At 41.1% G+C, this 15,482-nt stretch overlaps 1 protein-coding gene across 1 annotated transcript in view; it reads right to left on the minus strand.

Annotated features, from left to right (window-relative positions):
• The window catches only part of PANX1 (pannexin 1), a 59,986-nt gene that overhangs the window by 17,780 nt on the left and 26,724 nt on the right, over positions 1-15,482 (minus strand). The window contains exon 2 of the mRNA XM_003910554.5: positions 9,361-9,500. Within this exon, the coding sequence (XP_003910603.2) occupies positions 9,361-9,500 (140 nt within the window). The remainder of the gene's footprint in view (positions 1-9,360; positions 9,501-15,482) is intronic.

Consider the following 15,482-nt stretch of genomic DNA (forward strand, 5'->3'; position numbering starts at 1 on the left):
CCTTCTTAAGAACCAAAAAATCAGATGAGCAATCACTGTACCTGGTTTTAACATAACATGGTAAGTGGCATTGAAGAGAGTAGGAAGGACGGTCTTGCATTGCTTACACTACCCCTTCCCTAAAACCAGGCAGTACAGTCTGGAGAAAGAATCTGCGTGCTTGAAGGAGGGAGAGCAAAGTGAGTATGGGACTTTGCATTGGAACTCAGTGTTACCTTGTCATAGCCACACACAACACCAGGCAGACTTCTGCCAGGTCCCACAAAGGAAGCATTTAGACCAGCCTGGGCCAGAGGGGAATCTTCTGCCCCAGTGGGAGAAACGTGACTCCTGCTGGCTTCACCACCAATTGACTAAAGTGACCTAGGGCCCCAAATAAATCTGAGTGCCAATCAGAACATAGTAACTATAGGCCTTGGACAAGCCCTGGTGCTGCACTGGTCTTAGAAACAGTGGGCTTGGGATGTGACCCAATATGACACTAACTGTACCAGCCAGGGGAACACCTGCATCACTCCTCTCCCAACTCCAAGCAGTGCAGCTTGGGGAGAGATCTTTCAACTTGGTGAAAGGACAGGAAAGAGTACAGAGGATACTGTCTTGCAACTTAGATATCAGGCTCAGTCATAGTAAAATAAAGCACCAGGCAGATGTCTGATATAATATGCAGGTACAAGAAGGTTAAAGGACACAAAGAAGACTCAACTCAAATAAGACTACCTCAAGGAATATAATAATCCAACTCTCAAAGGTGAAGGACAAAGAAAGGATCCCAAAAACACCAGGTGAAAAGATACAAATTACATATAAAAGAGTTCCAAGACATCTGGCAGCAGACTTTTCAGTGGAAACCTTACAGACCAGGAGGGAGTGGGATGACATATTCAAAGCACCAAAGGAAAAAAGCTTCCGACCTAGAATATCATGACCAGCAAAGTTATCCTTCAAACATAAAGGTGAAATAAAGACTTTCCCAGACAAACAAAAGCTGAGGTATTTCATCAACACTAGACCTGTCTTACAAGACATGATAAAGGGAGTTCTTCAGTCTGAAAGAAAAGGATGCTAATGAGCAACAAGAAATCATCTAAAATTACAGACTCACTGGTAAAAGTAAGTACGCAGACAAATACAGAATACTCTAACACTGTAATTGTGTAAACCACCCATACCTTAAAATGAAGACCCTAAAGTAAACCTATCAAAAATAATCGTAATTACAACAATTTGTTAGGAGATAGACAATATAAAAAGATATAAAGAGACAAGAAGTTGAAAGGGAGGGGGGGAATGAAGTTAAAGTCCAGAATTTTTTAGTTTTCTCTTTGCTTGTTTTTTAATTTTCATTGTAATTGGATTAAGTTATCTTCAGTTTAAAATAAAAGGTTAATAACATAACCAACAACAATAATAATAATAGTTATTATTATATTATTTGAAATGGAGTTTCACTCTTGTTGCCCAGGCTGGAGGGCAATGGTGCGATCTCAGCTCACTGCAACCTCTGCCTCCTGGTAAGTTCAAGCAATTCTTCTGCCTCAGCCTCCCGAATAGCTGGGATTACAGGCATGCACCACCATGCCCAGCTAATTTTGTATTTTTAGTAGGGACAAGGTTTCTCCATGTTGGTCAGGCTAGTCTTGAATTCTTGGCCTCAGGTGATCTGCCCGTCTCGGCCTCGCAAAATGCTGGGATTACAGGCTTGAGCCACCACGCCCAACCGCATAACCAATTATTTTAAAATGAAGATAACTTAATTCCAATCACAGCCTCGTGTGTAGCCTCATGGCAAACAAAGTAAAAGCCTATGATAGATACACAAAAAATAAAAAGCAAGAAACTAAAACATACTACCAAAAAATCGCTTATACACAAGTGAAGACAGAGAAAAAGGAAAAAAAGAGAAACTTACAAAACAACCAGAAAACAAATAACAAAATTGCAGTAGTAAGCCCTTATCTATCAATAATAACACTGAATGTAAATGAACTAAATTCTTCAATCAAGAGAAAGAATGGCTCACTGGATTAAAAACCCAACCATATGCTGCTGACAAGAAACTCACTTCACCTATAAAGACACATATAGGCTGAAAATGAAGGGCTGAAAAATACATTCCATGCAAACAGAAACCAAAAAAGAACAGGAATAGCTATACATATATCAGATAAAATAAATCTCAAGACAGAAACTGTAAAAAGATAAAAAGTAAGTCATTATATAATGATAATGGGATCAATTCAGTAAGAGGGTATAACAATTGTAAATATATAAGCACCCAATGCTGAGCACTCAGATATATAAAGAAAATATTATTAGAGCTAAAGAGGGATAAACCCCAATACAATAATAGTTGGGAACTTCACACCCGACTTTCAGTATTGAGCAGATCATCTAGACAGAAAATAAAGAAATATCAGGCTTAAGCTACACTGTAGGCCAAACAGACCCAACAGACATTTACAGAACATTTCATCCAATAGCTGCAGAACATTCTGCTCTTTAGCAAATGAAACATTCTCACAGATAAGCCATATGTTAGGCCACAAAACAAGTCTCAAATAATTCAAAATAATTGAAATCATAAAAGTATCTTTTCTGACCACAAGGTCAGAAATCAATGACAAGAGAAACTCTGGAAACTACACAAACACACGGAAATTAATATGCTCCTGAATGACCACTGGGTCAATGAAGAGATTAAGAATAAGTTTAAAAATTTCTTGAAACAAATGAAAATGAGAACACAACATACCAAAACCTACTGGATATAGCAAAAGCAGTACTAACAGGGATGTTTAAAGCAATAAACACCTACATCAAAAAAGTAGAAAGACTTCAAATAAACAGCTTAATGATAGACCTTAAAGAACTAGAAAAGCAAGAGCAAACCAAACCCAAATTCAGTAGACTATTAAAGAGCAGAAATAAATAAAATTGAAACTTAAAAAAAATACAAAAATCAATAAAATTTAAAAGTTGGTTTTTTGAAAAGATAAACAAAATCAACAAACCTTTAGACAGACTAAAAAAAGAGAAAGACCAAATAAATAAAATTAGAGACAAAAAAGGAGACATCATTCATACCACAGAAATTAAAAGGATCACTAAAGACTATTACGAGCAACTATACGCCAATAAATTGCAAAACCTAAAAAAAAAAAAATAGATAAATTTCTAGACACATACAACCTACCAAGATTGGACCATGAAGAAATACAAAACCGGAATAGACCAATAGCAAGTAACAAGGGAGAGGCAGTAATCATAAGTCTCCCATCAAAGAAAAGCCCAGGACCTGATGGCTTCACTGCTAAATTCTACCAAACTTTTAAAAAAGAACTAATACCAATCCTACTTAAAGTATTCAAAGACGCTCAGGAGGGAATAATTCCAAACTGTCCTTTGAGGAGGGAATAATTTTATAAAGCCAGTCTTACCATGATACCAAAATCAGACAAAGACATAAGAAAATTATAAGCCAATACCTCTGATGAACATAGATATAAAAATCCTCAATAAAATGATTCAGCAAACTGATTCAGTAGCACATTAAAAAGATCATTCATCACAACCAAGTGGGATTTATCTTAGGGATGCAAGGATAGTTCAACATATGCAAATCAATACATTTGATATATCACATCAACAGAAGGAAGGTCAAAAACCATATGATCATTTCCATTGATGCCAAAAAAGCACTCAGTAACAGTCAACATTCCCTGATGATAAAAACCCTCAACAAACTGAGTACAGAAGGAACACACCTCAATATAATAAAGACCATTTATAACACAGCTAGTGTCACAAAGAATGGGGAAAAACTGAAATCGTTTCCTTTAAGATATGGAAGAAGACAAGGATGCCCACTTCTAACACTTTTATTCAACATAGTAGTGGAAGTCCTAGTCACAGTAATTCAACAAGAGAAAGAAAGGGCATCCAAATTGGAAAGGAAGAAATCAAATTATCCTTGCTTGCTGATAATATGATCTTATAGAGAGAGAAATCTAGACTTCACCAAGAAACTATTAGAACTGATAAATGAATCACTGAAGTTTCAGGATACAAAACCAACATACAAAAATCACAAGCATTTCTATATGCCAATAGCAAACAATCTGAAAAAGAAACCAAGAAAGTAAGTTCATTAACAATAGCTATAAATAAAATACCTAGGAATAAACCTCAACAGAGAAGTGAAAGATCTCTACAATAAAAACTATAAAACACTAATCAAAGAAATTGAAGAGGACATAAATGAATTAAAAGATATTCCATGTTCATGAATTGGAAGGATTAATATTGTTAAAATGTTCACACTACCCAAAGCAAGTTACTGATTCAATGCAAAATGTATCAAGATATCAATGACATTCTTCATAGAAAAAACAATCCTAAAATGTATATGGAAATACAAAAGACCCACAGTAGTCTGAGCAATTCTGAGCAAAAAGAACAAGGCTGGGGCATCACAATATCAAGTTATACCACAAAGCCATAGCAACCAAAATAGCACAGCAGTGGCATAAAAACAGACACACAGACCAAGGAAATAGAATAGAGAACCCAGATATAAATCTACTCATTTATAGTCAATTCATTTTAACAAAGGTGCCAAAAAGATACAATACAGAAATGACCATCTCTTAAATAAATGGTGCTAGGAAAACTGAGTATCCATATGCAGAAGACTGAACTCAGATCCCTATTTCTCATCATATACAAAAATCTAACCAAAATAGATTAAAGACTTAAATATAAGACTTAAAACCATGAAACTACTAGAAGAAAACACTGGAGAAACACTCCAGGACGTGAGTCTGGATAAGCAATTTCTTGTGTAAGACCTCAGGAACACAAGCAACCACAGCAAAAATGGACAAGAAGGATCACTTCAAGCTAAAAAGCTTCTGTGCAGCACAGGAAACAATTAACATGATGAGACAATCCACAGAATGGGAGAAAATATTTGCCAACTATCCATCTGACAAGGGATTAATAACCAGAATATATAAGAAACTCAAACAACTCAGTATCAAAAAAAGAAAAACCTTAAAAATGGGCAAAAAATCTGAATAGACATTTTTCAGAAGATGAAATTCAAATGGCAAACAGGTATATGAAAAAAATGGTCAACATCATTGATCAGGGAAATGCAAATCAAAATCACAATGAGATATCACCTCACTCCAGGTAAAATGGCTTTTATCGAAAAGACAAAAAACAATGAATGCTGGTGAGGATGTGTAGAAAGGGGGACATTCTATACTCTTGGTAGGAATGTAAACTAGTATAGCCACTACGGAAAAAGTAGGGAGGTCCTCAAAAAACTAAAAACAGAGCTACTACACGATACAGTAATCCCACTGCTGGGTATACATCCAAAAGAAAGGAAATAGAATATCAAAGTTATTTGCACCCCCATGTTTATTGCAGAGCTATTCGCAATAGCAAAGACACGGAAATTGACCTAAGTGTCCATCATCCAATGAATGAAGAAAATGTGGTACATATACACAATGGAATATTATTTAGCTATTAAAAAAACATGATATCCTGTTAAATTCAGCAACATGAATGGATCTGGACAATGTCATGTTAAGCGAAATAAGCCAGGCACAGATAAGTACTCCACGTTCACATTTACGTGAGAGCTTAAAAAAACTGATCTCATAAAGAATAGAGTGAAGGTTACCAGAAGCTGGGAAGCGTAGTGGAAAGGGAGAATGGTTAATGGGTGTAAGTATACAGTTAGATAAAAGGAATAAGATCTAGGTTTAGATAGCAAGCTGACTATAGTTAATAATTTACTGTATATTTCAAAAGAACTATATGAATGGAATCAGAATGTTGCTAACACAAAGAAATGATAAATGTTTAAGGTGATGGGTATCCCAATTACCCCGATTTGCTCATTATACATTGTATGCTTATATCAAAATATCACATGTATTCCACAAATATATACAACTATTATGTAACCATAAAAATTAAAAATAACAATAAGCCAGGTGTGGTGGCTTACGCCTGTAATCCCAACACTCTGGAAGGCCAAGATGAGTGGATCTCTTGAGCTCAGGAGTTTGAGACCATTTCTACAAAAAATACAAAAATTAGCCAGGTGTGGTAGTGCATGCTTGTAGTCCCAGCTACTTGGGGGGCTGCGGCAGAAGAATCGCCTTACAACCAGGAGGTTGAGGCTGCAGTGAGCCATGTTTGTGCCACGGCACTCCGGCCTGGGTGACAAAGTGAGACCCTGTCTCAAAAAAAAAAGAAGAGAAAAATAAAAAAAAAAAAAAAAAGGATGGATGATAATTACACCCAGAAAATCCTCCAGAAAGGATTTATTTTTACTTCTGGCAGGCAAGTAGACCACACACTGGCAATCCCTGATCTCTGTCACTCAACTGCTATTGCAATGATTTAAATCAGGACTCTAGTCCCTATGGGAGCTAGATTAATTCTGGATTGCCCCTTGTTCTCAAAGAACAGCCTTTCAGAGTCCCAAGCAAATGCCAAGGAGTGCTAATAAGGGTCCTTCCAACGTGGCAGGTCCTGACTTCAATTTCAGTCCCCAGCCTTGTGAATCTGGCAAGAGCTCTGCTGAGAAACTCAGATGAACCTCCATTCAAACAAGCAGTCTTCCACTGCCAGAAAGAGGGCTTCTTAATCTCTCATCAGTACCAGGTAACTTAAGATTTGGCTACCCATACTGTTTCCACATTTCCCCTTCCTTGACTAGAAGAGCAACGGGCTAGATGTCTGAAGATCTGAGCTCTGGTGTGTTAGTCAGCAACAAGTCCTATGACCTTTAGGCTAGATCCCTCAAAGTTCCCTTACCCTTAAATGTAAAAGGCATCTGGATAAAATATCTGTTAGTTTATTCTTGCTCTAAAATAATTACTAACACGCCTGCCAACTCTTACATTAGACAATTCTCCTGTGGATCCATCAAAGCCAGCCCAGTGACTCATTAAAACTCTTCATTTTCATGAGAACACTATAACAAACGAATTGAAACTACAGTAAAAATTTGGATTTACAAAGCAAGCTGTTAAACTTTAGAACTGTGGCCATTCACACTACAAGTCCTATTATATGTTGCCTTGGCTACTAAACCATGCAAAGCTGACAAGAACCCACCTATGGCTGAAAATAAAGAGAAAAGCCCAACCTAAATGAAGAAAAGAGTCACTACAGGGTACCACTATGCAAAATGGCAAGCAATACAGTTGACGCTTGAACAACATAAATTTGAACTACATGGGCCCACTTTTATGGGGCTTTTCTTCTGCCTCTACCACTCCTGATACAGCATGAACAACCTCTCCTCCTCCTCCTCCTCCTCAGCTACTCAACATAAAGACAATGAGGATGAAGACCTTTATGATGTTCTACTTCCACTTAATAAATATTAGGTTGGAGCAAAAGTAATTGTGGGTTTTGCTATTCCTTTTATATATTTATTTAATTACTATTATTTTTTGGAGTCTCACTCTGTCTCCCATGCTGGAGTGATAGTGGTGTGATCTCTTCTCTCTTCAACCTCCACCTCCCGCATTCAAGTGATTCTCCTGCCTCAGCCTCCTGAGTAACTGGGACTATAGGCATGCACCACCATGCCTGGCTAATTTTTTTTTTTTTTTTTTTTCTGAGATGGAGTTTCACTCTTGTTGCCCAAGCTGGAGTGCAACAGCACGATGTAGGCTCACTGCAACTTCTACTTCCCGGGCTCAAGTGATTCTCCTGCCTCAGCCTCCTGAGTAGCTGGGATTACAGGTGCCTGCTACCATGCCCAGCTAATTTTTGTATTTTTAGTAGAGACAGGGTTTCACCATGTTGGCCAGGCTGGTCTCGAACTCCTGACCTCCAGTGATCTGCTCGCCTCAGTCTCCCAAAGTGCTGGGATTACAGGCATGAGCCACCGTGCCCAGCCATGCCTATCTAATTTTTGCATTTTTAGTAGAGACGAGGTTTTACCATGTTGGCCAGGCTGGTCTCAAACTCCTGACTTCAGGTGATCCGCCCACCTCGCCTACCTTGCAATTACTTTTAATAGCAAAACCCATGATTACTTTTGCACCAACTATAAATATATTTTCTTTTCCTTATAATATTCTTAGTAACATTTTCTTTTCTCTAGCTTACTTTATTGTAAGAATATAGTATATAATACACATAACATATTAAATATGTATTAATTGACTGTTTCTGTTATTAGTAAGGCTTCCAGTCAACAGTAGGCTATCAGTAGTTAAGTTTTGGGGGAGTCAAATGTTACACACAAATTTGTGACTTTGCAGAGAGCCAGTGCCCCTGACCCCTACGTTGTTCAAGGGTCAACTGTAAACAAACGAGAGGGAGAACAAGTCTGAGTCATAGCTCCCTTCAATCATTCCTTTTATGAAGAAGGATGCTGATGGTGTGTCTGGCAGCAGGTCAAAGCAGAAGAGAGTCAAACTTTGGCTTTTGGGTTTTCGAAAGCTAAAATTCTGTATTTTCTTCAGCAGAAAAGAATACCAGAAGATACACATTCTATTTGTTTTCACAATGGACAAAAGAAACAGTGGTTGAAATGAATGACAGGCTGAAACAAAGTCCTACTTTCATAAGCACAGAGAAGACCTAATGCAGTCACTTCATAACTCAGAGAACATTCTTCTGCACAAATTTGTCAACTGCTGCCTAAGGTCCTCGCCGCATCCCCTGCCACCTGCAAGCACAAGCCACCACTTCCCTGACGACAGAGCGCCTGACTGCCCTTCTCTATGGGAAGTGGAACCCAGACATTGGTGTCTCTTGTGTAGTAATCTCCCCTTCCCTGCAGTATCTGGATCTATCAAAAGCAAACAGATCTATTCCAAAAGCAGTGATACAGCCAATACCCCCAGAGGGCCTCATCACTAGGCTTTTTGATGCTCCAGTAACATATCACCTAGAAGCAACTGAACTCTAGGTCAGTCCTTACTTTCTGCAAGAGACCCTGTGTGTGGTATAAAAGGCGCTAGCTGAGAAGCTATGCATGAATCCTAGCTCTGCCACTCAAAATCTACTAAGAACCTACTATGGGCCAGACATCCTGCTGGGCATTATGACATAAAGGTGACAAGACACAGAAGGTGCCTGCTGTTACAGAGCTAAAACCCAAAGAACACTTCCATTGCCCCATTGTGCTAAATGACGGTGCCTACACCAAGTCATCTCAGAGGTTCTTTTTGACTATAAGGTGCTACAGTTTTACATCGAGATACAGCCCTGGTTGGCTACAATATCTGTGTGGTCTTTGGCAGTCTCCCTGGGACTTAGTTTCCTTATCTATAAAGCAAACGGTTTCTATTTGGAAATGTCTCCCTTTACCTTATGCAGCCACAGTGGGAGGTTTCCAGAATCGCTCTGCAGTGAGTTCTTCTGCTGAACAGCAGCCCAGCAATATGAATCCACAAAGGCAGCCTGACGCCAGGAGAAAGAACTTGGAGAGAAACAGCTTATCTGTGTACCTGAGAAGCAAAACAGATAGTTTCCAATGAATGAAGACACAGTTACCTGGACCCTTGTCCCCATGTCACGTGTTTTTAGTTTTTTAGTTTTGTCTAAGTTAGGGAGCACCAGGACAGGAGGTGGAGACATTAGGACAGAACTAAAAATAAACACCCAAGTTCTTATTAAAACAAAAGATCGCAGACTGGTTTTGGCCAACACTGGTCATGATGGCAGCTTGGCCTCAGTTGGGGAAAAATTCTTAAAAGAAGTAGAACTACCATACAAAGAAAAAGGAAGCAGGAAAAGAACCAGACCTAAGATGCATGAGGCAAGCGTGCAGAGAGGCGGTTTAGTTTGGAGTAAGGATTGAGAAAAAGGAAAGGTTATGTGGCAGGGCCAGTGAGGCACCTGAATGCAGAAAATTGGACTAAAAAAAAGTTCTTTTAGAACAAAGAAGCAAAGAACTATTAGCCTGAGGAAGAGAAAGCTGAAGGGAACATTTGGTAATAGAACACTGGATGGGAAATCAGTGGTTTTCTACCTCCTCTAACACTAAAGAAGAAACAGGCCTAAACTGCAGCCCAAGTGGTTTACATCAGGAAGGGAAATGCTCAAGACTGCAAACCTCCCAACAGCAGATGGGCGCTAGATGGGGAATGGGAAGACCTGGGTCCTGTCAGGGCTCTGCCGTTTACTCGCTCTTCTGGGAAGGGACTCTGAGACTTGGTTTTCTCCTCTGCAAACTGAAGACTATATCTCTCTGTAGACGCTACTGTCACATCTGTAAAACCTACCATTTGGAAGACTCTTTGTGCTCCTGACACACACAGGCCATGGAGGGAAACTGACCAATAGGATAGTAAGGCTCAGGCAGAGCCATGTCCTCCCGTTCCCACCAGTAGTAGCACAGGGGCTGGCGCTAAGCCTTGCCTGGCCCAGCCCTGATCCCCTGTCCCTACCTGGCACATTCAAAGGTGTGTGTGTCGCAGGCATAGGGGTCAGAGCTAAGGCTCCACGACAGGCACACTCTCTTCCACATCCAACAGAGCCTGGGAGTGTGCTCAGTGACTGGGCTCTGACGTGAGTCATATTTAAATTTGACTCTGCCACTCTCAGCAGGGTGAGTCACAGCTGGTAAGTCATTAACTTTCCAAAGCCTGGGATCTCTAAAATAGGAATGACATTAATAGTGTATCCACATTACAGATTTGTTGTGGTGACTACAAAAAAAAAAAAACAAAACAAAACAAAAAAAAACAAAAAACAACTTGCTGCAGCACTTGCTAGGGTGTCTGGTTCCCAGAAGTTGCTGAATTAGTGTTACATTTTTCTAGATGAAGTAACAAGCGGATTCTCATATTGCCTTAAAGACTGGGATGTGCCTACCATTCTCCCTTCCCACCCTATGGAGCAGGGATAGGGACAGTGGAAAGATACCGAGCTGGACTTCCCTAATCCCTGGTACATAAAAGGCCTCAACACTCATCTTTGCCTGGAAGGGGGTGGCCTTTATGCTTATGGTACAAGACATAAGTGGTGGGGATGTTGTCAGGAGAGTGTATTCTTGTGGTAGGAGTGGTATGTGGCAAGGCCCTGAGCACTTCTTCCCCATCAGGGGCTTGTGCACCCACAGACATCAAGAAAGGACTTCTCAGCAAAAGCCTTTGCAGGAAATCATCATGAAAAGTCACAAACATCAGCAAGTGTTCTATAAAGGGGTAGTTCTTGCCATTCAAACGGCTTAAATATGAGTGGTGGACAGGTAAGATATCTCAAGGTCCCTTCTGACTCTCTCATCCCATTAAACTTAAGTTCTTAGATTTTATTAAAAAAAAAAAAGGGGGTAGTCCAGACAGCACAGGACTTGGGGCTAAGCTCACACAGCTCCTGCATCAGTGTGAAACGCTTCCTAAGCCAACCACCTACCAAGGCTTATGAGGGCAACAGCAAATACCCGAGGGGACAGGCAGTCCTCAGGTTATAATCGGATGGTTTCTGGTAAGGTTGTTGATAAGCTGCTTGCTTGGGAACATCTGTCTGAGTACTTACTCATGAAAATGAATAATGCTGTTATGATTTCACAAAAGCCTGCCTGGCCCAGAATGTTCCTTAGGCAAAGTCCTCACAATGCAAGTATCCAACATTTATTAACATTCTTTCTATAGGAAAGAGTGCTTCAAGTCCTATATTGGGATCTCGAGGACCTCCCCCCTCAAGGCAGCGGCAGAAACTCCTGGAGCAGAATAACTACCCCTTTTTTTTTTTTTTTGAGATGGAGTCTTGCTGTGTTGCCCAGGCTAGAGTGCAGTGGCACGATCCCGGCTCACTGCAAGATCCGCCTCCCGGGTTCACACCATTCTCCTGCCTCAGCCTCCCGAGTAGCTGGGACCACAGGCGCCTGCCACCAGGCCCAGCTACTTTTTTGTATTTTCAGTAGAGACGGGGTTTCACCGTATTAGCCAGGATGGTCTTGATCTCCTGACCTCGTGATCCGCCCGCCTCAGCCTCCCAAAGTGCTGGGATTACAGGCGTGAGCCACCATGCCCGGCCATAACTATACTTTTTATACCAAAGCTTTTGCAAAAGAGGAAGAAGGAGAAAATATAAGAGAGAGAGGAGGGCAGAAACATGTGAAGCTCTTAATAAAAGGTCTTCATCTGGAATGGAAAGTCAGAAGAAAAGGCAGTGGGCAACTCATATTCACTAGACACCAACCAGCCCTTTAAATCATTACCTCATTTAAGCCTCACAACCGAATGGAGAGACAGATCATTACCTTCCTTTTCCCCTGGGGTAAACCAAAGCTCCAAGTAGTTCAGTAATCCCCTTCCCAAGCTAGTGAATGGTAGCAGCATTCATTTAAATCTGTATCCAACTCCCAGTTTCTCTCAGCACTCCTCTCTAAGCCAGTCACCACTGCAAGGCCACCCTGGAGGAGCTCCTGGGGACCAGGGCTTTGTTGGAATGGGGGTGGTCTAAGTAGGTGGTTCCTCCAGGTGGCCGGGAAGGGGAGAGCTTCCTGGGAAGGGTCAAGGGCAGACCTAGAAAAAGAAACACACCAATCCCCAGGTATCGGGTATTCCCAGGCCAGAAATGGGAAACAAAGTCAAGGACGTCAGGAGCCAGGCAGGGAGGGGCAGGCAACAAATGGGGAGAAAAGAGCAGGAGTGAAGAGGGGGGCAAAGCAGGAGGGTACAGGGGACCGGCACAGCCGGGCTCTGGGCCCACACCTTCACCCAGGCTGCCTAAAGGCACCTAAAGGCAGCAGGTTAGGGTGATCAGCTGCTGCCAGGGGGCCAGGAAGCTTGGGACAGGGACCATCGGGATGCATTTTTTCAAATGTACTTCCATATCCTCTATCTCATTTACTCGTCAAGATAATATTGGGAGGTAAACACATTAGATCTTCGTGTGTTTTCCACGTAGTCTCTGAGTCAGAAGGGCTTCCAGTCTCTCCCTTCTCCACCTGTTTAAATTGTTGCCAGGTTATTCACCCTGGAGCTCAGTTCTATCTTGCCACTCCTGGGGCTCAACATTTTTCAGTGGTTCCCCACTGTCTGGGTTACAAATCCAAATCAATGCTCCAATCCAACTCAATGAAGGCTGTGGCTTGTACAGGCCTGATATGCACTCAGATCTATGCCTGACGTGATCCCCTCTGCCCGGAGGCCCTGTCGCCAGTACCTGTTTGTTAAGTCAATGCCCCATACACACCACGTTCCTCAATGGCTCATCTTTCAAAGCGCTGTTCAGGCATCACCCACCTCACAAAGCTTCCTCCCCACTGACTTTCCACAGTGCCTTTCTGCACATCTTTAAATCAGAGATGTGCAGATAATCACTTTGAACCATGTTGCATAGACACCCACATATGTCCCATCTCCTCTAGTACTAGCTCAAGGTTTTACAGGCAAGACATACTCTGTCTCTGAACGTCATGCACCATCGTGTACCAAGTAACATCTGTCTGATGCTTTGAAAGTTTCCAAGTACTATCATAAACACTATCTCAATTAATGTTAAAGTATCCCCCAAAGATACCACTGTCCAACTTGAGAGCTGAGAAAAGAGAATCCCATGAGATTCCCAGCCACAGCCCCATGCTGTCTACCACAGTGTGTCAGCTTAACAAGTGTGTGCTACAATTTCTAGGTAACAGACTTTGCAAGATATGCACTGCCTTTTATTACTGTACAGGAAAGAAAGGAGTGTCAGGTTTATGCCAAGAACAACACAGAATACTACTTCCACTTGGCTGAGAGTGCAGAGGCAGCTGTGGGCTTTACATTTATGTGCGTCTGGCCAAATATAATAAAAGATCACCAGGAGAAAACATGTGCTCACAAGGCCCAGAGGAAGTAGCCACAACATCCACTAAATAAGCAATCCATGCCACAGACATCTCCCCATCCACCCTCCTCCAGGTGCCTTGACCTGGAGCCTAGGGTGCTGGTCACACCTTCTGCCTGAGCAGCAGTGCAGGTGGCTCTTGGTGTAGCATAGACCTGTACCTATAGCTGATTAGAGAGTAACATAGCCTAAAGAGAAATAGGACTGGGGCTGGGGTAAGCAAGCCAGAGGTTTCTCAAAGACACCACAGCAGGATGCTTCCCCATTCTTGTTCCACTTCAGCGGAGGCCTCTGGCTTACTTTTGCTATGATCTACGCCCCCTTTTTTTTTTTGGTTCCTCTCTTTTAATATGCTTTCTTTCATTCTCATGCATTACTAACATGGGGTTAGGTCCTGCACCTAGGCAGGAGAAGAGAACTAACCCTTGCTGTGTACTTTCACCCCTATTTTATGTTATTTTATTTTATTTTGTTTTGTTTTATTTTTTATTATACTTTAAGTTCTAGGGTACCTGTGCACAACATGCAGGTTTGTTACATATGTATACATGTACCATGTTGGTGTGCTGTACCCATTAACGCATCATTTACATTAGGTATATCTCCTAATGCTATCCCTCCCCCCAACCCCCACCCCACGACAGGCTCCAGTATGTGGTGTTCCCCACCCTGTGTCCAAGTGTTCTCATTGTTCAATTCCCACCTATGAGTGAGAACATGTGGTGTTTGGTTTTCTATCCTTGCAATAGTTTGCTCAGAATGATGGTTTCCAGCTTCATCCATGTCCCTACAAAGGATATGAACTCACCCTTTTTTATGGCTGCATAGTAAGTATTCCATGGTGTATATGTGCCACATTTTCTTAATCCAGTCTATAATCGATGGACATTTGGGTTGGTTTCAAGTCTTTGTTATTGTGAATAGTGCCGCAATAAACATAGGTGTGCATGTGTCTTTATAGTAGCATGATTTATAATCCTTTGGGTATATACCCAGTAATGAGATGGCTGGGTCAAATGGTATTTCTAGTTCTAGATCCTTGAGGAATCACCACACTGTCTTCCACAGTGGTTGAACTAGCTTACAGGCCCACCAACAGTATAAAAGTGTTCCTATTTCTCCACATCCTCTCCAGCACCTGTTGTTTTTTGACTCTTTAATGCTCGCCATTCTAACTGGTGTGAGATGGTATCTCATTGTGGTTTTGATTTGCATTTCTCTGATGGCCAGTGATGTCGAGCATTTTTTCATGTGTCTGTTGGCTATATGAATGTCTTCTTTTGAGAAGTGTCTGTTCATATTCTTCACCCACATTTTGATGGCGTAGTTTGATTTTTTCTTGTCAATTTGTTTAAGTTCTTTGTAGATTCTGGATACTAGCCCTTTGTCAGATCTAGTAGATTGTAAAAATTTTCCCATTTCAGAGGGTTGCCTGTTCAATTTGATGAGTTTCTTTGCTGCAGAAGTTTTAATTAGATTCTCATTTCTGCTAAATTTGCATTTTTACATTATTGTTTTCGGTGGCTTTAGGATACAAAGTCTCACATTTATGTCCTGAAGGGTATTGTATAGTTTTCTTCTAGGCATTTTAGGTCTAACATTTGCCCTTTAGGTCCATCTTGTGGCTGTACCAAGCAAGGCCCATGGGG

Source organism: Papio anubis, chromosome 12 (genome assembly GCF_008728515.1).
Source record: "Papio anubis isolate 15944 chromosome 12, Panubis1.0, whole genome shotgun sequence".
NCBI classification, from domain to species: Eukaryota; Metazoa; Chordata; class Mammalia; order Primates; family Cercopithecidae; genus Papio; species Papio anubis.